Source organism: Engystomops pustulosus, chromosome 3, assembly GCF_040894005.1.
Source record: "Engystomops pustulosus chromosome 3, aEngPut4.maternal, whole genome shotgun sequence".
Lineage (NCBI taxonomy): Eukaryota > Metazoa > Chordata > Amphibia > Anura > Leptodactylidae > Engystomops > Engystomops pustulosus.
In genome coordinates this window covers 78,024,664-78,049,230 of record NC_092413.1, presented here as the reverse complement: position 1 = coordinate 78,049,230, position 24,567 = coordinate 78,024,664, and the positions used below count along the sequence as shown (strand labels likewise).

Sequence of the window (24,567 nt, the reverse complement as noted above, 5' to 3'; positions counted from 1 at the left end):
CTCTCTGCTGTATTAGCTAGCAGAGGTCTAGGTATGCGTTCTGCCAGCAGGTGCAAACTATGCTGCGGAGGTGTCGCTGCTGATTACGTCATAGTGTTAACCGGCCGACAGAGCTCACGAACGTGCGTCTGACGGTTGTTACAGCAGAGAGAAGAAAGAAGAGGGGCCGCACAGAACATCGGAGAGTCACGCCGAGCTGGAAGATGAGAATGAAAGTTTTTTTTTTTTTATGTGCTTGGCAGACTAGGGGCTGGCTGTCTATATACTACACTGGGCTGGCTATATACTAAAGGGGGCTGGCAGGATACAAAGTAAAGGGGGCTGGCTGGTGTATATTAAAGGGGGTTGGCTATATAATACAGGGGACTGGTTGGCTATATACTACAGGGGGCTGGCTGGCTATGTACTACTGGGGGCTGGCTGGCTATATGCTTTTGGGGGCTTGCTGGCTATATACTGGGAGGTTGTGTCCAATGCGTTTCCCACCCTTGGCTTATATTCGAGTCAATAGGTTTTCCCAGGAGCAGTATTATAATAGTTATATTCTTATACATAGGGGCAGTATTATAGTAGTCATATTCTTGTACATAGGAGTAGTATTATAGTACTTATATTTTTATATATCAGAGTCAGTATTAAGTAAGTAATAGCTGGCTGGCTGCAGTACGGGGCCCCTGTGTGAAGCCAGATATTTACAATCATTAGCTGCTGCATGGATTCAGACAATTTCCAACATTATTATTATTATTAGCATTTGTTTGTGCTCTGTATTGTAGTCTACTCTGGGGTCTATGTTGCTTATTGTAGTTACAAACGCAGGAGTTGTTTCTGGGGGCATTTGCGCTGTACTGTGGTTTTTGCGCAGAGTTACACTGTAACGCATTTCAAGGTCTTTTCCTTGGCCTCTTTATCAAGCTAATTCAAAAGATGCACTTAAATCTTTTGAATTAGTGTGATAAAGAGACCAGGGAAAAGACCGTGAAACACGTAGCTTTAAGATTATATTTCTTCTTTTTATTGTTTTTATACTTTGTTTTATACTATCTTATTGTACAAAAAATAAAATAGAGTTAGACCATACATTCGAGTGTGGTTTTATATATAGTGCCAACCGACTAGAGGGGCCTGAACATGAGGAGCCCTCTGGATTCTCCATTTCTTCTTCATAAAGCAACCAGAAAGATAACAAAGGAGGTCAGGGAGAAAAAGGAAGGACAAAAATGTATTAAAAGAAATTAGAAGCTAATTTAGAAAACAATAGTAGCTCACAGGGGCAGGAGAACTTCTTTGAGGAACTAGACTTCCTGGATTTTATTTGTTTTAGTGACAGAGTACCATAGTGTAGGAGGCTGCATTGAGGTAAATGATGGTGCGAAGGAATGTACCTTTGAAGGACAAGCAGTGTATCAGCTGGAGTCTGGGCAAATGTTATGAAGGGTTCAAAGGTTCATACTGATGAACCTGTATGTATAGAGGGTTGTATTTTATCAGGAAACATTGGTACGCACTGGTCTTAGAAGTGGTTCAGGTACAGAGAGAACTATCCTAGTAGAATATAAGAAGGGCGCCAGGTCCACATGGTCTAGCACCTGTGGTATTAAAATTAATTATGAAAATGTTGGAGTGTTTACAGTTAAGATATCTAAAATCGGTCAAAGAGAATGACTGTGATTCCTTTTTTCATACTTCAGTGTACTGAGCTGTGTTAGGCGTCATATTTTGCAGGTTAAGCTTTCTTACTTCCATTGGGGGATTGTAGAACCTTTTGATCACCTTTTGATCACTTTTATTACATTTTTTTTGTGTTGCAAAATGGGAAATGTGGCATTTCAGATATTTGCCTGCTATTTTGGGGGTTCACCACTGGGAATAACTATTTTTATATTTTTATAGATAAGGACTTTTGGCATGTGTCAATACCCAACATGTTTATAATTGTATTCATTTATTTTTGTATAAAGTCAAGGAAAAGGAGGTGATCTGAATTTTAAGAGTTTTTGTTTTGTTTTACTATTCTTTAGGCCTCCCGCCTAGGGTATTTTGACTAATTGCTCCTACACTCATACCACATATTGCAATACTACAGTATTATCATTTATAATGAGTAAGCTAAGTAAATATAACAGTATGCTTCTGGTATGCTATTATAGATTTCACAAATGATGTGGCTGTCAGTAGAGCATATTCTAAATGAAGAGCAGATCCTGACAGAGGGAGCATCAGTATGTCACAGTGTTTGTTTTAAAATCATTGTTCCTGGGCGTAGATGTTCTTTAAGGAATTTTCAGCAAATTACACCAAATCTGAATATATACAGGCGGTCCCCTAATTAAGGACACCCGACTTATAGATGACCCCTAGTTAACGACCGACCCCTCTGCCCACTGTGACCCCTGGTGAAGCTGTTTGGATGCTTTACTATAGTCTCAGACTGCAATGATCAGCTGGATTTTTGTCTGGATCTACAATGATAAAATATACAGTTTCAACTTACATACAAATTCAACTTCACCTATGGAAACTATCTTTTACTGCATATATATATATATATATATATATATATATATATATATATATACATATATATATAGAGAGAGAGAAAGGAAAGTCCAAGCAGCACAGCAATTATCCCAGACAAAAACATATAATGATTATGTGCAAAGCCGTAATGGGTCCGGGCAAAGAAAAGGATCCTCCGAATAATAAATTATAAAAAGGCAGCACAAAAAAAATCAGGTGAAAAAAACTGTGGTTTTTAATCCATGAAAGACGACGTTTCACCTGAATTTCTTTGTGCTGCCTTTTCATCATTTATTTTTACATATATATATATATATATATATATATATATATATATATATATACTAATATAGTATCATTTTTAAACTGTAGCTGATGAACAACAGAGAATTGCAAATAACAACTTAAATTTACTGAAATCCTCAAAAAAATTTCCACAACATTTGCAGTACAGGCAGTTACATACAAGATAGGTCCCATAGGTTTGTTCTTAAGTTGAATTTGTATGCAAGTAGAAACTGTAAATTTTATAATTGCAGATCCAGACAAATTTTTTTTTTGCCCCCGTGACAATTGGATTTTCCAAATAATTTGCTGTAATAGGACCAAGGATTAGCAATAAAGCTTCATTACAAACACCTTACAGCTGATTATTGCAGTCGGGGACTGAAATAACATCCAGAGAGCTTCACCAGAGGTCACAGTGGGCAGAGAGGTCAGTCTTTAACTAGGGGTCATCTGTAATTAGTATAGTATAGTACAGTGATGGCGAACCTTTTAGAGACCGAGTGCCCAAACTACAACCAAAACCCTCTTATTTACCCTGATGTGCCAATGTGCCATATTAAGCAGTGACTTATTGTTGCCTGTTCTTCCACCTCTTTTAATTGTATCGGCCCCCTGAGGCCACCAATACAGTTGAAAGAAGGTGGCAAATTCAGACTATCATTGTAGCTTCTCTCCAGGGTCTCTCTGTTTAGGAAGAACGGTGGGTCCAGCAGGAGGACCACAAAGATAATGCAGTTCTTTTAACACCTTCTTACTTTTCAAGCAGTTCCAAACAGTCAATGAAGTGTCGCTGTAAAATAGCGCCGAGCGCAGCATCTCATAAGTTGCCTAGGACTGCAGGAAGATTTAATGGATTTGGTCCTGTTTGGTGAACTCTGTCCTAGGTTGATGGCCTGAGTGCCCACAGAAAGGGCTCTGAGTGCCACCTCTGGCACCAGTGCCATAGGTTCGCCATCGCTGGTATAGTATATTATATCAGAGTATCTGCTTCTTGTTCCATTTTCTGTGTCCCCTTCCTTTCTCTATGAAATCTCTGCTGAATCCCATTTTGCTGGCAATGTAGACAGAAGCTTACCAATATTACATGAAAGGTCTATGCAAAAAGTAGGGGTGAGAAAACTACAAATTAAGTATAAAGACTGCAGAGAGAAAAATTACTAGAAAGTAGATAAAGGGGGACATTTATCTAAGTCAGATGCAGGTTTTATTTTAGTGACTTTAGGCATTGGAATATTTGCTTATTTTTTTACTACTTTTTCTAGCAGCATGCAGCAGTTCACCATGTAGCAGTAAACCTGATTTACTTCTTCCTCGTCTTTGAATTTCTCCTAATACCATATTTGGGGCATTATTGTTTTGCTACTAAAAGTTGCAAAAAAACTGCATTTGACAAAGAGCTAAGACTACATGACAAATTAGGTCCAAAATTCACATAATTCGAGGACACCGTGACATATTCACAAACTTGACTACTGAATTAAACAAAGTTTGTTATCATGTTAAGTCTGCTTTTAGCCTATAATCTGAAACACATTCTACTGACTACTGTAAAATGCAACTGGAAGTTACCTATCATAAAAAGGCAGCACCAAACAACTTTACCTTCTTTTTCATAGATATAAATTTAAATACCAACAAGGAAAGATAAAGGATCCCGCTGCAGACACACTCCTTAAAAATCTATCCGACACTTCATTTCAAGCTTATTAAAACTCCATACAGACAATAGAATACTTAGGAAGGCACACGGTTGATTATCAGGCAATTTGTTCATGCCTGAGAAGCCCAGGTGATCGCACGGACTTATCCTTAGCACTACGTCCATTTACCAAGGAAGGTGAGCTGACTTTTTCCCTTTTCTATTTGTGTATAAAGTGAAATAGTCTAACTGCTACAGAAATCTTGAGGTCACACAGAGGTCAGAATACCAGGGATCAACCGGATAAAGTGTAACCAGAAACATTTACAAAAGTGTATACAATAAATGGCACAGAAGTTAAAGAGGGCCTTTCACCACCTCACACATGTGCAGACTAAGGCCCCTTTCACACTTTTAACGTGCAGAACTTGCATTGCACTCTGACCCATTGTAATCAAGGTTTTTTTCAGACTTGCATTCTTTTTTATGCACACACACGCATTTTTTAAAAAAATTTAAATCTCAGCATGCTCTACTTTTGCAAGTCATGCGCGTGAAAAACGCAGCATACAAGTCTATGGAAAAGCATCAAAAACGCATTGCACTCTGGGACACTTGCAAGGGCAATGTGAGTGCAATGTGTTTTTCATGCATTGGTTGCCATAGAAAACATAGACCTCAGTCCTGAGTCCTTGCACGTGAAAAACCCATTGAAGTTGCATTGAAAATGCATTGAAAACAAGCAGTTTTTCACTGACCAAACCCTGATAGCATCCTGATCAGACTCTGACGTGATCTGCAACACAAGTGTGAAAGAGGCCTGTAGGAGCTGCTGCACAAATTCAGGGGCACTTAATTTTTACCCTCCACGGTTGCTGAGATATCAGTTCCTGTAATCGACCATTATAATCCTGTGTACTGTCAGATAGGAGGTGCTGGAGCAGATGAAGGAGGCGTGTGTTATGTAATCTGTCCAATCAGCAGAATACAATGTCAGAGAAGCTACTGTAGAGCACACACTGTGATCTCTCTATGCTCATTTAGATGATGTGATCTACATTGTGTTTACATTCAGTTTTATTTACATAAACACAATGGGGGTTCATTTACTAAGGGCCCGAATCGTTATTTTCCGCCGAATTTCCTGAATATTACCGATTTGGTAATATTTTTCCCAGAATTGCCGTTTTTCCCTGAATTGCCGCAGGTTTTTGGCGCATGCGATGGGAACCGTGCCGGCATGCATGCAACAGAAATCGGGGGGGGGGGCGTGACCATCGAAAAACCTGGCGGATTCGGAAAAACTGCGGGTGCACAACCTTAGTGAATCGCCGGAAGACCCGAATCCTCGACGGAGAACGCGCCGCTGGATCGCGACAGGACCGGGTAAGAAAATGTGCCCCAATGTTACGTAATTGGGATGCAAAATCAAATGTGATGTTTACACAAAGTAAATGCAGAGGAAAAGGAAATGCCATGTAAAAGTGATATGATTACAAATGCCATATAAACATCATAGGCTATTTCAATGTAAATGCGTTTACATTAAGTTAACATATGCACTAATTTAGCTGTAATATTGCATTTACATTTACTTCACTTTGTATTCACATCAGGCTTACATCGCACTTGCATTAACATTGCTTTTACCTTCCCAAACATTGCAATTGCATTTGAGTTTACATTGCATTTGTGTTCACATTGCGATATATTGTGTTTACATTTACATGATGCTAACATTGGGTTTGCATTAACATTGGGTTTGCATTCACATCTTGATGAGCATACAGAGATCACAATGTGTACTCCACAGTAGTTTCTCTGACACAGCCTACTGCTGATTGGACAGTATCAGAGAAGGTTAGAATATGACTTGTCCTTTCCTTCAGCTCCAGCACCTCCTCTCTGACAGTGATGAAGATTATAATTATCAGATACTGGGACCAATATCTAAGTACTCATGAATGTCCAAAGCAGCCCCTAAAATGTTAATTTCCACATGTAAGATGATGGAAGGTCCTCTTTAAAGAGTACCTGTCACCTAAATATTGTCTCAGGGAGCTGCTTACTTTAGTAGGGCTTACCCTAGCCCTACCCCAATAATAGCAGTGTTAAACTGCTAGTTTTATTGGAACAAGAATGCTGCACCACTGCAGCGCTCAGAACACCGGATAAAGCTTACAGCAGTCCAGCGTATTCATGTCCGAGGAGGCGGTGACTGCTGCATGAAGTCTATGGCATGGGAAGGAAGGTACGGGGGAAAAGCTGAGGAGAGGTGAGCACCCCGCCCCCCCCCCCTCATGAATACGCAGAACTGCTGTAAGCTTGGTGCAGCATTCTAAGTGTTATGTAGTGCAGTGTTCGCTAGCTTTATTGCCATGTTTAACACTGCTATTACTGGGGTAGGGCTAGGGAGCCAATATTTGGGTGACAGGTCCTCTATAAAGAACATCTACTATCGAATTTATTAGTGGTAGACTACCCTAACTTATTTGTTGTTTGGGTTTTATAGTTGCTGGTAGCTTTTTTCTAATATCAGGGAACAGAATCATCTTATAAAAAATATATTAATATGCAAATGAGCCGCAGGGTCTCCGACCTACGTTAATAGAGGGCCTCTTGACTGCACTGTCTCATAATTCATGCACACCCCTGCTTTCAAGTCTCATGCATGCGTGATCTTACTTTCCTTGAGTAGCCGGCTGTAAAGAAAGTATGATCTTGAGACTTGTAGACATTTAGGGTTTGTCAGAGGTTGGCAGATGAGCAGGAGGCACTCCGGTGACATAGGCCAGTATCTGTTTCCAAATACAAGAAAAAAAAAGACCAGCCACTTTAAAACACAAACAACAAGTAAGTTAAGGAAATCTACCATCAGTAAATCTGATTGTAGATGTCCCTTAGGGCTGATTCAGCTAAAAGAGATCTTAGGACTCTAAGGATGCGGTCACACGTTGCATTTAAAACTGCATCACAATTTATTTTGGGGTGGGTTTAGGTGGTATTACTTATTTTAACAAGTGAAAAACATCAAATCAACAGGTGAATGAAATTTGTGGAACAGCTTTCTCCTTCAAAATCAAATTCTGCTCATGTCTTTCACCTGTGAAATTGACAAAACTTCACCTAAAACCACCTCAAAACTAATTGTGATGCAGTTTTAACTGCAACATGTGACTGCACCCTTATTTGTCTCTTGAATATTCCCTTTGGCTGCTGTGAGACAATCTGACTGGTCCTTTCATTTTGCTGTAAATCTGAGCTTATACTGTACTGAATGAGCGTGTTTAACTATGTTACCCAAAGTTGTTCAAATTTAACTTTTATATAAAGAAATTACTAATAAACTAATTTACAAAGCTGAAATAGTTGATATTTTCCTGGAGTAAAGGGGAAATGTATTTTTGTATAAAATAACAAATAAAAAATGACTGATAGACTTACCAATATACACTTCGTATTTACATACAGCTGTAACTTTTGCACATATTTCTAACATACACATGCTAAATCAAAGTTAGCACAGTAGTTTGTTTTTTTTTTCATTTGCTTTAGCAGTAATATTCATTAAAAAATATTTTTTTAACATTAATTACATATGAAATGTATTTAGTATGATTACAGCAATAACACATTTTAGTCTTACTCTGAGCTCAGAACTTTTTCATTCATCTGGTGACAAAGCAGATTCAATTGCTGTCTTGTTGCCACTAATTTGTAGAATGTATACAGTACTTTTTATCATTTCTAACCAGGGCTTGATCTATTTGATCTATTCACACTTCTTGCCATCCTTAAAGGAAACCTACCACTTAAAAGTGGTAGTTTTTACACACATATACATGGCACCAGCTCGCATATTTTTATTAGTAGAATAAAGCCCCTATCGCCGATTTATAAGTTATATTAACTTATATCTTGGCGCACCGCACTAGGGCACGGCGTGCCATGTGCGCACCCATGCGTGCACCGGATTCTGAAGTGCTGGAGAGCCGGTGACGTCGGTAGGTTTCCTTTATTCACTCTTTTTGTAGAAAAGTTTGTTAGCACTGTTGTACAAAGGCAGCAACTTATACAAGGTATAGTTGCAGTACCAAATTATTTCATGTACTGAAAACCTATCACTTTTTCTCTGACACCAAGGATATTTACAATAAAACTGACAGTGAAGTATTTTATTGGCAACTTTATTCTGCACCCTAAACTTTCCTATGTGTACGTAATGTGAAAACGTCTGTGTAGAATGTCTTTCATGTGAAATAGCTAGCATATTTTTGTGCATATGTTTCGCTTTGCTACATGAACCTGAGACTGAAGATAGCACCATTGTTATGTCTATCTTCTATGTAAAAGAATGCCATTATTAAACATTCAGCTTTGGTAAGACAATATAAAAAAAATGATGTAAACACAGTTTTCTACAAAATACTTATTTGCTTGCTTAAAATGTCATCATGGTATTGGAATAAAACCAACATGCACCTATTAAAAGCAATCTGTATGTCTAGAAGCACTTAATAAAGAGACAAGGCTGACATATAGTATGATAAGGCTGGGACTGATAAAGTATTACAAAATCATATAAACAGTGTGTGCAGATTTAAGCTGCTTGCATTCATTTCCACTGCATCAGTAAAGAAAAGGTATTTGATAGAAATATACTGCAACATGTCAACATTTGCAGCTTTAAAGGAAACCTACCACTTGTAGTGGCAGGTTTCCGATAGCAATATCGGGCACCAGCTCAGGGTGAGCTGGTGCCGGAGCTTATTTTAGTTAGTGTTTTAAACCGCGGTATCGCGGTTTAAAACACTTTTTAAACGTTATAGCCGGCGCAGGCAGGTACGTGCTCGGCGCTTACCGTGCACGCGGCTACATAGGAAGTGAATGAGAGCCGCGTGCACGGTAAGCGCCGAGCGCGTACCTGCCTGCGCCGGCTATAACGTTTAAAAAGTGTTTTAAACCGCGATAACGCGGTTTAAAACACTAACTAAAATAAGCTCCGGCACCAGCTCACCCTGAGCTGGTGCCCGGTATTGCTATTGGAAACCTGCCACTACAAGTGGTAGGTTTCCTTTAAAGGGTCTCTACAAAAGCAGTAGTGAGAGAAAACCTGGAAATTCAAGCTCATTACCTTAAAATCCTTGACACAACAGGGGGGAACATTAATCAAGACTTGTATGTCCTAATAGAGTTGCAAATTAGTATTTGTGATTAGTAGGAATTGGGAGTGGAGGGGCGTGAAGGGAAATGTCTGGCAGTGGAGTGGGCCAGCACAAGGTGTTCCCGTCCCGGCTCTATAGGACTAGCTATAGCCTGCGGACAGGATTTTGCAACCATGGGGTTGAGGGGGGGCTTAATCCTTAGGGTGTGAGGGGGATTTATATAAAATAACCATGAGGGGGCTGTTTGGTATGATAAACTAGGGAATATGTTAGGGAAGAGAAGACCTGAAAGTTTGCATTCACAAGTGTAATTGTACTGCAGGCGGGACCTGCTATAGAATTGTCTGCCAGCACAGCCTCCCTCCAGATAAATGAGGGGACTGGAGCCTCTTGATATTTTCGGCAGCGATGGAGGGGCGGGTGGACTTCATCATAAACGGCACATGAGCTTATGATAGATATCTAAACCTATAAAAAATACCAGTATATATTACATATTAATCCAAAAGCCATGGATTATCTTAATCATGTATCACTTCATGTATTAATTATTCTTATTTCATATTGCGGAATAAATGTTTGTAGGGAGGGATCAGAAAGAGATACAGAAGGACCCTGGGAAACAAATGGGTGGTCACATGAAGTGCTTTGCAGGAGCTGTGGATGAAGAGAGGGAATAAAGAGAAAAGCAACTATTAGGAAAATTAAATGTGCATGGTTCCTTTTTATAGTTGCTACAAAGATGCCATTCAGTTTTTATTATATTAGAGCTAATTAGAATTTTCAATATTGGTTTCAAAGGATAAACAATCCATTTAGCAGATTCTATTTAGTTGTGTCCTTCTTAAAGTTATTTAATGTTATATATACCATAATGTCAGGATCACAGACTTAGGTTCACGAAGGGAGCCTGCTGGTTGACACTATTCTGTCCTCTCACAGCTCTCTGCCCTCAAAAACCTAAGCTGATTTTAGCTGCTACTTCTCCTCATATATAAGGCTGAGGAGCAGGAGCGTCGCTAGGCTAAAAGATCCGGGGCTCGTGCCCCGAATCAGCTGGACTCTCTTCCCCACTCTCACTTCAATCTGCGTCCGGAAGGCGAGTGCTGCAGTGGAGAATGGAGCCATTAGCTCCGTCCTTCACTACAAATATCAAGAGACACTGTGACATCATTAAACCGCGTCTCCTCCTTCTACCATCTGACTACAGTGCTGGAATGAGTGTGATGATGTCACCGCGACTCGATAATTCACAGTGTAGGAAGTTGCTAGGGGGGGCCCAATTTGCTCGGTGATGGGGGACATTAAATGACTGTGGGCATCATTTGCTGCAGAGAATGAACATTAATTTAATTTATGTGGGTTTATCCACCATTGTTCTAGGGGGGGGGGTATTAATTTGTGTGGGGGATATGATCCATTACTGGGGGGAATCCATTACTGAGGAACATTAATTGCTGGGGGTGTATTTGTGGAGCAACATCCATTGATGGGGGTGGGGCTGAGGGCAACATAATTTGCTGAGAGGGGCTGGTGTGGGGACATCCATTTCTGAGGGGCTGGGGGGAACATATGTTCCCCGGTGTGGGGGTTGGGGTGGAATATTAATTTCTGGTGGGGAGTGTGGACAAGCTCCATTGCTCTGGGGGAGAGGGCTGGGGTGGAATATTCATTTCTGGGGAAACTGCATATGACATACACTGATTTGGAGCTAATGGGAACATTCATTTCTGGGGGGATTTGTGTAAAACATCAATTGCTCGGTGGGAGGGAAAACATCAATAGCTTGGGGTCTATGGGGCACATCCATTGCTGGGGGTATCCATTTTGGGGGTTTGGGGGGGGTATCCCTTTTTGAAGGGTTAGATCAATTGCTGGGGGGCTTTGGGGGACACCAATTACTGGGAGGGGATGGGAGGGCATCAATTAGTGTGAAGGACATCCATTGCCATGGTGGCTGCAGAGAATGAATTTCTGGTGCAGCTTTAGGGAACATCAATTTCTTTGGGGATTGTTAATTGCTCACTATATATAACATTATGTACTGGAGGGTTGTGGGGGCATTCCTAATGGGGTCTGTGGGGACTCATTGGTGAGACTTATTTCATGTGGGAGAATTATTCAGTGGGTGGGGGCATTATTTAGTGTGTGTATTATTAGGTGGTTCCTTTCACTACACTAATTAGAAAGGGTTACTTTCCAGGGATATTAGCAAAGGCAACGGGTATTAAGTCCATTATTACATCTTAGGCCATGTTTAAGGAACATTATCAGGTGGGTGGCACAATGAGGGGATTGTAATGTAAAGTATGGGGCCAATGTATTGTGGAGGGTCAGTAATTGTGGGGCCCACAATGGGGATAGTGTAGTATGTGTAAACTATAATCAGATGTTTAAATATGTGGGTACTTCTTAGAAGGTGATTTGGGGTTGTACGGCTTAAATCAGGACAGTATATTGTACATTGCCACATTAGGCATTATAAAATTTGTGGATTCCATGTAGTCTTCTTACAGTATTTAGAGGGAGAGAGTTAGGGGTAGCAGCAAGATAACAGTGTTAGGGGACCAGGATATAGGAACAATGAACAACATAAGATCTCTGTGTGGTAAACTTCAGAGGGAGGACATGTGGCTGATGAGGATACATGGTGATGCTGGGCTAATGGAGAAGATAGAGAACAACTTCAGTCTGGGGACACATCACCTGCTGCGGATGGATGGAATAGGTAGGGATTATTCCAGAATATTCAACTGGTTTTGGCAGGAAACTCATTTGAGGGGTCATATACAAAAATGCTGACTACTGTCAATTTAATACAAATGCATTGGAGCCCGTGCCCCGGATCTTTGAACACCCTAGCAACTCCCCTGCTGGGGAGACACAACGTGCATAGGATATATCAAAATAAAATATAACACTCACTAATTAAGAAATCAATTAAAGTAACATCTTTTTTGAGTTAATGGAATCGTTAGAACATAAGAAGGCTCTTATTAAAGAAGTTTTAATATCAAAAAGGACAGTAGTGCTCAAAAACAAATGGGTTAAAATACAAAAGGGTAACAAAATAAACAAACAGACATTTACATACAATGCAAGAGAAATGGTCTGATAAAATAAAAGGGGTAAAAACAGAACATAATACATTAAGTCTGGTGCCTGTGGAATCAAAAATACACGATCAATCTATGGATCCTCAAAAGAATAATAATTTCTATATGGAAAATTCTATCTAAGTAGAAGTCCACACTCCCCATAGCTCCCCTGCCTGTGATGACATGAGGATGGTTGCCATGACCAATACATACTTGGTCTTATTTCCATCTTTTCCCTCATTATGTACTGCACGCATACACACTAATCTTAATGATGACCGTACTAATATTTTACGGAGAAGAGGCGCCTACTTTTACTCCTAATTTAGATTTTTCGCTATCAAAAGAAATCTACTATTTAATCAAGCATGATAAACCAGGGACACTTACTCATAGATCCAGGCACCTTGACTGTGGTAATCATCTTATATTTGTTTTCTATGGCCTCCTTCCTTGTAAAATCAACTTTTATAATTATGCTAATGAACCTAAGGAGCTCTGGTGGGTGTTTCCAGAGCCCCTCAGTGCTGCAGCTTCATAGGCAGTTACAATCAGCAGAGGAGGTCTCCCCTCCTGCTGCATTTCCTACTGTTTCTAGATTACACAGGCAAAGGGAGGACGGAGAGAGCAGGGTGAGACATATTCTGCTCACTCTAACAGCCTGTGCATCTGCAGTACTGAGGGGCTCTGTTAATGCCCCCAAAGTCCTTCACACTAATTAGCAAAATTTTAAATATAGATTTTTATTAAGAAGGAAGGAGGACATTGACAACAAATATAAGATTACCACACAGTGCCTGGATCTATGAGTAAGTGTCCCTGATTTATCATTCTTGATTTTGATGCTAGAATTTCTTTAAACATATATTGTTGTTTCATTTATAAAAGATCATTTACCTTTACAATTTCCTCGGTATGCAATCTCCAGCTGAGAATCTTTACACTTAGCTCGCTGAAATTCACACCTGGAAAGGAATGTCCTTCCATCAGAAGCACACAGAACTTTGGAAGGAGAGCCAGCACAATCCAAATTACATTCTTTGTCTTTGTCTTGATCCACTCTTAGAAACTAAAAAAAAATATAAAACAAAAAAAAGATAGTTTGAAAGAAAAGATATCTTCTTACATCATTGAGATCCACTGACTTTCTCTAATTTTTTCTTTGAATATATTTAATATATTTAATAAAGATTAGTTTAATAAAGATTAGTTAGAGGACCTGTCACCCCGAAAATCACCCCCACCAGATGTGCCCCCCCCATAATCCTCTCCCCAGCCCCTTTCTCCCCAGCCAGTTTTTTTTTTAAATTTATGTGTGGTAAGTTGATTTAAACTGATCCGACCTCTCACTAAATAAGAGGTCAGATTCTCGTATCTTGTGTCCGGCCTAATTCATCAGGGGGCCGGCCGACACACCCCCAGCACGCCCCTGTCAGCAGGGACCTGTAGGAAAAGCCGGCAGCATCGCATATATTGCATAATAGCTGCTGGCTCTCTGCACTGACAGCGGCTGCGGCCACAGACTTTCTTCTTCACATTGCAGGCTGGCCACGCTGCACCAACAGCAGCTGCGGATGCACCAGGCTTACTCACAGTGCCGCAGCAATTATATGCAATGCTGCAAGTGCACAAGATACGAGAATCTGACGTCTTATTTAGTAAGAGGTCGGATCGGTTTAAATCATTTTCAGGGTGACAGGTCCTCTTTAAGAGTATATTTGATACAATCTTTGCAAGTTTTATATCAGATTTCAGGGGTTTAACCCCTTAAGGTTTCGTTTTTGTGTTACCATTTCCAGAAATCCATCATTTTTTTCTATGTACAAAGCTGCATAATGGCTTGTTTGCTGCACAAAAAATGGTACTTTCTAGTGATAGTATTTCATATTCCATGCTGTGTACTGGAAAGGGGGGAAAATTCCGAATTCAGGGAAATTGACAAAAACACATTTGCATGACTTTCACTGTGTGCTCGAAATGACAACTCTCCCAAATTCTTTGGGTAGGTACGATCAAGTAGATACCAAATTTATGTTGATTTTATTATGTTTTCGTAGAGAGCATGGAATATTAAATACTGTCACTACGAAACGCAATTTCTTATGCAGAAATTATAAAAAATTAAAACGTTATAGATTTTTGAATGTGAATGAAAAATGGAAACGCAAAATCAAAAAAGGGCATTGGCAGGAAAGGGTTAAGGAGACACTGTAAGAAGATTCACGGAGCTGCAACTATGGGCATACTTTAACACGGATCAATTCCTCATTATAACTATGTGTATGTTCAGATCCACATGAAATTATTCAGTCTACAAATAAGTCATTGGCCTGACTTCCGGGATGAACGGACACATCTGATCAAAGCTCTATTTCAGTCGCTGGCTTTTCGGTATAATCCTGCTGTAAAAAGACTGCAATCATACCCTGGAATACTCTTGAATCCTTGCCTAGCCTAGCCAGTCATCTGCATCTAGTTTCTTTAATGTACTCAAGATAACAAAAAAACATATTCTCTAATTCAATGTTATTAATAAATAAGGCATTTCACAGATATAATTCCAACCTTTCTCTAGTAGTTCTGGTGTACACAAGTTTGGTTGCCCCTGGACCTGACCCTGTATCTTCTGAGATCTTGCTCTTCTGTCTGACACTGCACTGAGATATTCTTTGCTCTCTCCCTCTTGCCCCACCCTTGCATTCCAGGATGAGGTCTCACAGACACACACTGACTTCCTGCCGGAAGCTCCTGAGGAGAGTAAAGCTACAGATAGATAAGATCTTTATCTGAAGGAGAGGGAGGTGGAGGCGCAGCAGATCTGACAATATCTGTGTGTGCTATATAAATAAAGAATTATTATTATGTGTTAAAGGTGAGATATAGCAGAGCTGTGTATGTTATGACTGTAATAGTAGAGCTGAGAATATCATGTATAATATGCATCTCATGGCTGTCATCATCTCTCATCTCTGATCCGTCTCATGTGTCAGATGCTAGTAAATGTTCAGAAGCTAAATTAAAGTGTATAAAAACCTGTACCCTGATAATCTAACCATATTGTCACCACACAGAACTAGAGGGATCATAATGTGTCTGCTTAGAGAGCCCCTGCCCACACTCTGGAATTTTACGCTGATCAGCACTTAGTATTAGGCGCTAAAACAGCAATAAAGCTGAGTAAAATATTAAAGCATCTTTATCTTTATTGTGTAAACATCACTAGGGGGTTGAAATCTGAGAATTGTTTTCATGGGCAAACCCCTCTTAACAGCTTTTTAAATTTTTCCAGTTCACAATACAAAAAATGCTTAAAAAATGGACCTTTTAGTCAATACAAATGCATTCAAAAGAACTGCACAGATACAAGTATATTCAAACAAAAATTCTCATTACAATTTTTAGCGGAGATCATCATCTGATTAGGCCTATCCTATATATTGCTCAGCCTTTGTCCCCTCAACCGATAATAACCTTTTAAAGAGCACCAACCTTGAAGAACACATTGGCCCCCAGCAAGTAACGAAACCCAACAACAAAACCAGTACCTGCCGTCACACAACCAAGCATTCCGATGCAATAGTGGCTAATGTCTTACTTGCAAGATCTTACAACACCAGTCAACACATTTTACGGCCACAATCACAGGTGAAACGTTTGCTATTAGAATGCCCCTGTGCACAATACGTGGGTCGCACCACTCAAGATCTTAGGGAAAGATACACTTTACACAGTGTGTCACAAAAGGGACTTCAACAAAGTAAAACTCATTCCAGTAGAGAAAATTCCAGGAACTCATCCAGAACGTTTGGATCAACTCACAAAAAGAGAGCATTTTTGGATACGTGTCCAAATGGCATAAACGAGTGCCTGGAAAGAGTCTAACAACATTCCCATGAACAATTATACACAAATATGGACACTAATTACAGTATTTAAAATCATTTACCCTGTTACAATCCGGAATTAACAAACTGTTTAACTATTTTTCATACATACATATATATATATATATATATATATATATATATTTTATACTTTTACCCATTGTTTTTATAATAATGCCAATGAATATACTTATAATTATGTTTATATCTATATTTATTTAAATTTGTATATGCAAACTATTTTCCTTGTAGCACCTCTTCATCATTCTATTTTTGGGTCAACCCACTACTAAACTACTAAATTTATTTATTATATTGTGACCTGTTTAAATGAATTTCAGGGTTGCGCATGTATATGTATATTTATTGTCACGGTCACACCCGTGATCCTCGGTACGGATTGCGGGTACTCTCGTGCCCTTCCATGTGGCGCGGCAACCCCCCCCCCCCCCACTCACCTCTCCAATGCTCCTGGTTCCCGACTAGGCCACGTCCTCGCCACTCTAGGGCAAGTGCGCGCCACCTCTCCTAGCCTTGAAGGGCCAGCGTCCCCCTGATTGGCACTGGCTAATCTGTCTTGCCCTTATATTTTGGCACCCCCCTTCCTCCCTCGCTGGATTTTCTCCTAGGATCTTCCAGGGTTTCCAGACCTAACTTCCTAAAGCTGCTCCTAAGGAAGAGAAAGCCCTCCAGCATTCCCAGACGCTCCCCTGTCTCCATTGTTCCCAGACGCTCCACTGTATTCAGCGCTCCCAGATGTTCCCCTGTCTCCAGGGCTCAGAGACGCTCTCCTGTCTCCAGCGTTCCCAGATACTCTCCTGTCTCCAGCGTTCCCAGGTGCTCTCCTGTCTCCAGCGTTCCCAGGCGCTCTCCTGTCTCCAGCGTTCCCAGGCGCTCTCCTGTCTCCAGTGTTCCCAGGCGCTCTCCTGTCTCCAGCGTTCCCAGGCGCTCTCCTGTCTCCAGCGTTCCCAGGTGCTCTCCTGTCTCGAGTGTTCCCAGACGCTTTCCTGTCTCCAGAATTCCCAGACGCCCCCCTGTCTCCAGCGGTACGCTGCAGACATGAGAGCATCTGGGAATGCTGGAGACAGGAGAGCAGGCACTCCTGATGGCTCCCATGTTCCCAGTCAGCAAGCCACCAGCTCTCCTCCAAGGACCTCTCCGTTCAAGCTCATCCATTCCTAGTCGCACCGTGGAACAACCTGGTGGCACCCCGCCAAAGCAAGGCCATCCTGCTTTGCGGCGGGCTCTGGTGAAGACCAGGTGCCACTTAGACTCCGGTCCCAGGTGTTGGCTAGTACCATCTACACCTCCCACGGTGGTCCAGAGGGTCCACAGACTGCTCATCCTGGACTCTTCTCATAGAGACTTTCCTCCTTGGTACTCCCAAGTATCTTCCTGTGGTCTGTGTACCGTTACATTTATTATCATTATATATATTTATTTACATTATTTTTGTTTTATTTTTTGCCCATTCATATTTATACTCTTTTTTTCTTTACATATTTTATGTGTTTTTGTAGAGATAATTGATTGAACCTGAGGACGAGAGCGGTACACTCCCAAACCAATTGACCATTTTTGGGAAAAATTTTCCCAAAGTTTGTGATAAATATGATTTACAATAAAGACACACACATTGCATATATTAAAGATCCATCATCTGATACTTTATTGTTTTTTCCCCTAGTTTTCTATAGTTAAATGTGGTTCTGATTTGTGTTAAAAATACAGCAATAAATTCTTTGAAGTTTGTTCTGTTCAAGTCAAATACACATGATGTACCAAGTTTAGCAGCCCAGAAACTGACATCTGCTAATTTCTTATATATCTGTGATGCATCAGTTCAGACATATACACCATGCTTCAATATGTTCTCGAACAAGCTGTGAACAGGATATTAAGAAGCATTTGGAACAAGATGACTTAAATATTGGACACAAAAGCTAGAAAATGTTCAATGCAGAATACTCTGTGTATTCTGTCAATTCTGAAAATTGCTATTGCTTGAAAATACCAGGAGACAATAAAGGAGTACAGAAACAAACATACTATGGGAGATTTATTAATCTGAATCGTTTTTATTTTTGAATTTATATGAGGGCTTGATGTGGAGGGAAAAGCAAGGCTTTATCAAGCCAAGCAATAGTTGAGGTTAGGTTAGACACAACAAAAGATTGATAAAGATATACAGAAAACAAAAACTTTAAATTATTGCCACTACCTGCTGTTGATTCATATTTTGTTCTTAGTTTTCAAACATTGGGCACATGTGTCTAATTTTGGCTCTACTTTTGCAACTTTTTTTGTTCCCAAAACAATCTCCTTTCAAAGTTCACCATTGTTCGAGTTTTCTGCACTGTTCCCTAACTTATCACCTGATTCCAAAAAAAAATCAAAAAAATGTAATGATTCAGAATGCTAACACATGCATTTTTAAAGTCACCATAGCAAAGGCTATTTGGACCTGTCAGATTTTGGATCAGCTAAAAATCAAATTCCTGGAGACAGGTTTCCTTTCACACCGGAATATGTCAGATGTATTAATAAGATAAAATTAATAACATGCATCTGACCAACAGACAATAAAACAGAATAAAAACTGGTGCAAATAGCCACACTTATGATACATGCGCCCCATTGTTTTAAATTTTGGCAAGTGAATAATGAGAAGGCAGAATCTAATGTGTCTTTTTGCTTATCTGAGATTGCAGATTTACCAGATGTTTTTACTCTTATGTCCAAAATATTTAATGGGGCTTTTCATGAATCCATGAACACCTTAAAGGTCCCAGTTGCTGTAAGCAAAAAAAGTATATTCACCATGCTCCAGCTTCCCAATCCAGTGTTGTAGCAGTCCTTGGATCTATGGCACTGGTGGGGTCATAGAAAATGTTGCTACCAACCAATGACCTGTAATGACTTTGTAATATACTTTATTATTAAAATACATCTGTGCGAAATATGAAATAGTCCATTTACTAATTGTGATAAGTAATAGTGAAAGAACAATGTGTGGGTTATAGTCTGTGTTCTCATCACTCATGAGTAATCAGTATAGTGGTATTGAGAAGGTTAATCTCCTTCCTAGAGGAGGAAATAGAACCCACATAGTACGGAATAGGGAGGCACTGTGGATTTTAAATCTGGAAACTATATTGCAACTGAATATATTTATTTATCTTACTGTTATTTAGTCTATAAGAATTGAGATGAGTAAGATATGCATGTGTTTACACTTTAATACCACCTGCACCTATTAGCTGCTCATTTTAAGGTTGTCAGCACCTGTCCAGCAAACGCGCAACCACAAACAGGCTTGGCGCTAGCCGTCAGACTAGGTAACCGGTGGCGAACTCACCCTGTGACGTCCCTGCGGGCTAAGGCCCTGCCTAAAGCAGATAAACTGCCCTGATAAGGGCTAACCACTATCACACTAGGAGATAAACGATACTGAGGGACAAACAGATATATACAGGACTACAGGCTGGATATACACAGGTCAGGTCAAGATCAAGCGGGTTATATACAAGTCAGGTCAAGATATAGGCAGACAAGAGCAGATAAACAAACCAAGATGGCTGCAAAGCTACAGAATCGGACAAACACAGAATACCAAACAAGATAGCAAGAGCTCAAGATACACAGGTAAGACTTGAAATAACCACCCCATATTATGATGGGAATAGGCCAGTATATAAGGCAGTTCCTTTTTTTGCTTCAGATATTTTATAATATTGTATATGTAATATTACATTACAATATAATATATAATAGAGCCATTACAAACAGAGTTAACTTTTTCAAGTGTTTATGTTAATGTTGATAATTATTGCTTACAGCCAAGCAAAACACAAAGGTCATTATCTCAGAAAATTTGTAAAATTGGAGGTTAAAAACACGCCCCTTCTCTCCCTTTAATTTTTTCCTCCCCATTTCAGAAAATTCATAAGGAGTTGAATGCTGGTTAGTGAGTGCTTCAAGAGCCACCACACATAGACATATCTAGTACACCAGCAGATGACATTGCTCCCCAAAACAACACTTGTGTGTTGTTTTGGGGAGCAATGTCATCTGCTGGTGTAGGACCACTGTGTTTTATCAAGACCAAAGTCAGTACAGCCTCCTGCCAGGAAATTTTAGGGCACTTCACGATTACCTCTGCCTACATGCTTTTTGGAAATTATATTTTCATTTTCCAGCAAGACGTGGCACCTGTCTACACTGTGAAAAGTACCAATACCTGATTTAATAACCACAGTATTACTGTTCCTGATTGGTCAGCAAACTCACCTGACCTTGACCCTATAAATAATCTATGGGGTATTGTCAAGAGGAAGATGAGAGACACCAGAACCAAAAATGCAAAGCAACATTGGCTTCCATAACATCTCTGCAGTGTCATCACCTCAACATCTCCACACTGTGCTGCATTGATGCAGTCATTCATACAAAAGGAGCCGCCACCAAGTATTGAGTGCATTTACTGTACATACATCATTTGGCCAACATTTCTGTGTATAGGAAATGTTATTGTTAAAAAAAGTTAACAATAGTTGGTTTTATATCATCTGATTTGGAGATTATGACTTTTGAGTTTTCATTGGCTATAAGCCATAATCATCAACATTAACATAAAAGAACCCTTATATAGAGTCATTGCAAACAGAATGACATTTTCAACATTTGAGTTTCACTTTTTGAATTGAATTACTGAAAAAAAACTTTTACCTTTTTGCTGTCTAGTTTTTTGAAAAGCGCTTATGCAATAGTAGAAGGCCTACTGGCTCTGACCCTTTTTGCACTGGGACCAGACATGGAGATTTCAGTTTTTCTGGAAGCTGTGCAGCTGTGTTGCCATCTCCAGGGACAGTTATCTCAATTCTAAGGGACAACATGGTTACTTTTATGGGAAATTATTTTCCCACAGTTTTTGATATGACATGAAGATAGAGGGTTTCACAGGTTGCATAAGGCTCAAAGATTTTCCTTTTCAATGAATAAGAATTGATAGTATAATTCCAGAAGGCCAACATCCAAGTTCCCTTGCAATCTACAAAATGGAGGGACGAAAGTCCCTCTGATCTGCTTAAGACCAGCAAAACAATGGAATGCACAGGCAGCTTGAGCAACATTGACTTCTATGGTTGACAAAATGGGGTTTGCATTGGGTCAGAGACTTGATGTCCCCCAATCTACAAATTGCATAGGAGTCCAGCTGTTGGATCCTCCAAAATGATATATTTATCACCTTTACATTGGATATCAAACTTTATCTGACCTCTTTAAGGATTACTGTGTGGGATATATGTAACAATAAGCTACAAGCTGGAAACTAAAGACCTGTGAGTCTAACTTCTGTGGTGGGGAAAATATTTTAGTAGTTTGTTAGAGATGCTATCTTGGAGTATCTCTATAATGATGGCTCGGGGATTCAGGGGCAACTAACCAGACAGTGAGCCCTAAGTCTGAGCCCCCCAATGCTGTCACCTGCCTACTTGCCTCCGGTATCCTATTGATACGGGACAACCACGAAGACGATCCCTTCCTAGGCTACAGTGCAGACAAAAAACACGACAAACAAACAATACACACAGGTAGCGAAGTCAGGTAAACCGGGTCACAACGGAGAGAGCAATATATAAGCAGAATCAGAAAGCGAAAGCCGAGGTCAGTAACGAAAGCCAAAGTCAGAATGCCAGAGAAGTCAATATCAAAACAAAACGCAGAAAGGACTGGGGAGCTGAAAAATACGAATATTACCAGCGCTGGGGAACCTGTGCTGGGAAGTAATATAGGTGACTGGGGAACCTCCCCTCAAGGTGACTGGAGGAGAGATCTGTCATTCACAGCAGGTTAACTGTTGCTAGACTGCAGGGAAGCGGGTGTGGTGCAACAATCAACCCTGCAGCAATCTCAGTCCCAGTTCACACACAGGAAGACTGAACAACCTCAACGCCTTCTAAGCCGCATACCGCGGACAGAAGACGATACAGGCAAAGACGTAACAGTACCCCCCCTTTTACGAGGGGCCACTGGACCCTCATTATTCCCACCTGGTTTAGAAGGATTTCGGCAGTGGTATATGTTGAGGAGACGTGGAGCATGGAGATCTTTACCAGAAACCCAGGTACGATGTTCCGGGCCATAACCTTTCCAATGGACCAGATATTGGACAGAGTTTTGTACCCTGCGGGAATCCAAAATCTTTTCTACCTCAAACTCTAGTTCACCTTGGACCACCACAGGAGCTGGTGGTTTAGTCACGGGTAACACGGGAGGGATATATTTTTTCAGAAGAGATTTGTGAAAAACATTATGAATGCGAAGAGAGATAGGTAATTGTAACCTAAAAGAGACGGGATTAATAATTTCGTTAATCGTGTATGGCCCAATAAATCGAGGAGCAAATTTCCCAGATGGCACTCTGAGACGCAAATGTCTTGTAGATAGCCACACTCGTTCCCCCACATTATATTCAGGACCGGGAGATCGTTTTTTATTAGCCTGACGCCGTTGGGTATCTTGGGCTTTCACCAGGTTCGACAGAACCCGTGCCCAGACTGAGCTCAGCCTTTGGAACGTTGCTTCGGCGGAAGGGTTAACAGACTCAATGTCTTGGCAGGACGAAAACTTTGGGTTGAACCCGTAATTACAAAAGAACGGCGACATTTTAGATGAGGTACTAACCCTGTTGTTTAAGGCAAATTCGGCGAGCGGGAGAAAGGATCTCCATTTCTCCTGGTTATCGGAAATAAAGCATCTTAAAAACTGTTCAAGCGATTGGTTAAGTCTCTCTGTCTGCCCATTAGTCTCAGGATGGAAAGCGGAAGAAAACGAAAGAGAGATTCCCAATTTACCACAAAATTCTCTCCAGAATTTAGAGACAAACTGTACCCCCCGATCAGAGACAATATTTTCTGGTATACCATGAAGACGCAAAATATTGTTTATGAACAATGAGGCCAATAATTTAGCACTGGGTAATTTCCTGAGGGGTACTAAATGACACATTTTCGAGAATCGGTCACAAACCACCCAAATGACAGTTCTCCCTTGAGAAACAGGTAAGTCAGTTATAAAGTCCATGGAGATATGAGTCCAGGGTTTTTTAGGCAGAGGGAGAGGTTGGAGAAGTCCCTCTGGTACTCTTCTGGGCACCTTAGACCTGGCACATATATCACATGCTGCTACGAACTCCTGAACGTCACGTGACCACGAGGGCCACCAGTACAACCTTTCTAAGAGATACTTAGTGCTGGCAATACCAGGATGTCCGGCGAGCACAGAGCAATGGATCTCCTCTAAGACCCGGAGACGAAGATTATGTGGCACAAACAATTTACCCATAGGAAGATTACTAGGCGCAAGATCTTGAGAGTTCGAGATAGCGGTGGCGAGGTCATGGTCAATGGCAGATAACACAATACCAGGTGATAGGATCTTATCTGGGACAACCTCTGGGGTATTGTCGTTACCAAAGCTACGTGAAAGAGCATCTGCTTTGATATTCTTAGTGCCTGGACGGTAATCAATACAGGGTCTAAGTCCACCATCTTTTTTCCCAACAAAGAAAAAACCAGCCCCCATAGGGGAATTCGAGGGTCGTATATGACCCTTTTGAAGGCTCTCTTGTATATACTCTCGCATAGCCTCTCGTTCTGGGGAAGACAAATTAAAAATCCTTCCCTTGGGATACTTAGACCCGGGAATGAGATCGATCCCACAGTCATAAGGCCTATGTGGAGGCAGGGACTCGGCAGTCTTTTTATCAAAAACATCAGAGAAATCAGAGATAAATTCAGGCAGAGTTTCCTCCTTTGACTGACATTCAGAGAGGAACAGCGTATTACAATGGGAGGAACACAGCGGATCCCATTTAACCAGTTCACCAGTGGTCCAATTAAATACAGGATTGTGTACAGATAACCATGGAAACCCCAAAATGACATCAGCGGACAAGTTTTTTAAAACAA

At 40.5% G+C, this 24,567-nt stretch overlaps 1 protein-coding gene across 2 annotated transcripts in view; it reads right to left on the bottom strand.

Annotated features, from left to right (window-relative positions):
• The window catches only part of SMOC2 (SPARC related modular calcium binding 2), a 172,812-nt gene that overhangs the window by 121,918 nt on the left and 26,327 nt on the right, over positions 1-24,567 (bottom strand). For both annotated transcript variants that reach the window (XM_072141169.1, XM_072141170.1), the window contains exon 2: positions 13,608-13,779. In XM_072141169.1, the coding sequence (XP_071997270.1) occupies positions 13,608-13,779 (172 nt within the window). The remainder of the gene's footprint in view (positions 1-13,607; positions 13,780-24,567) is intronic.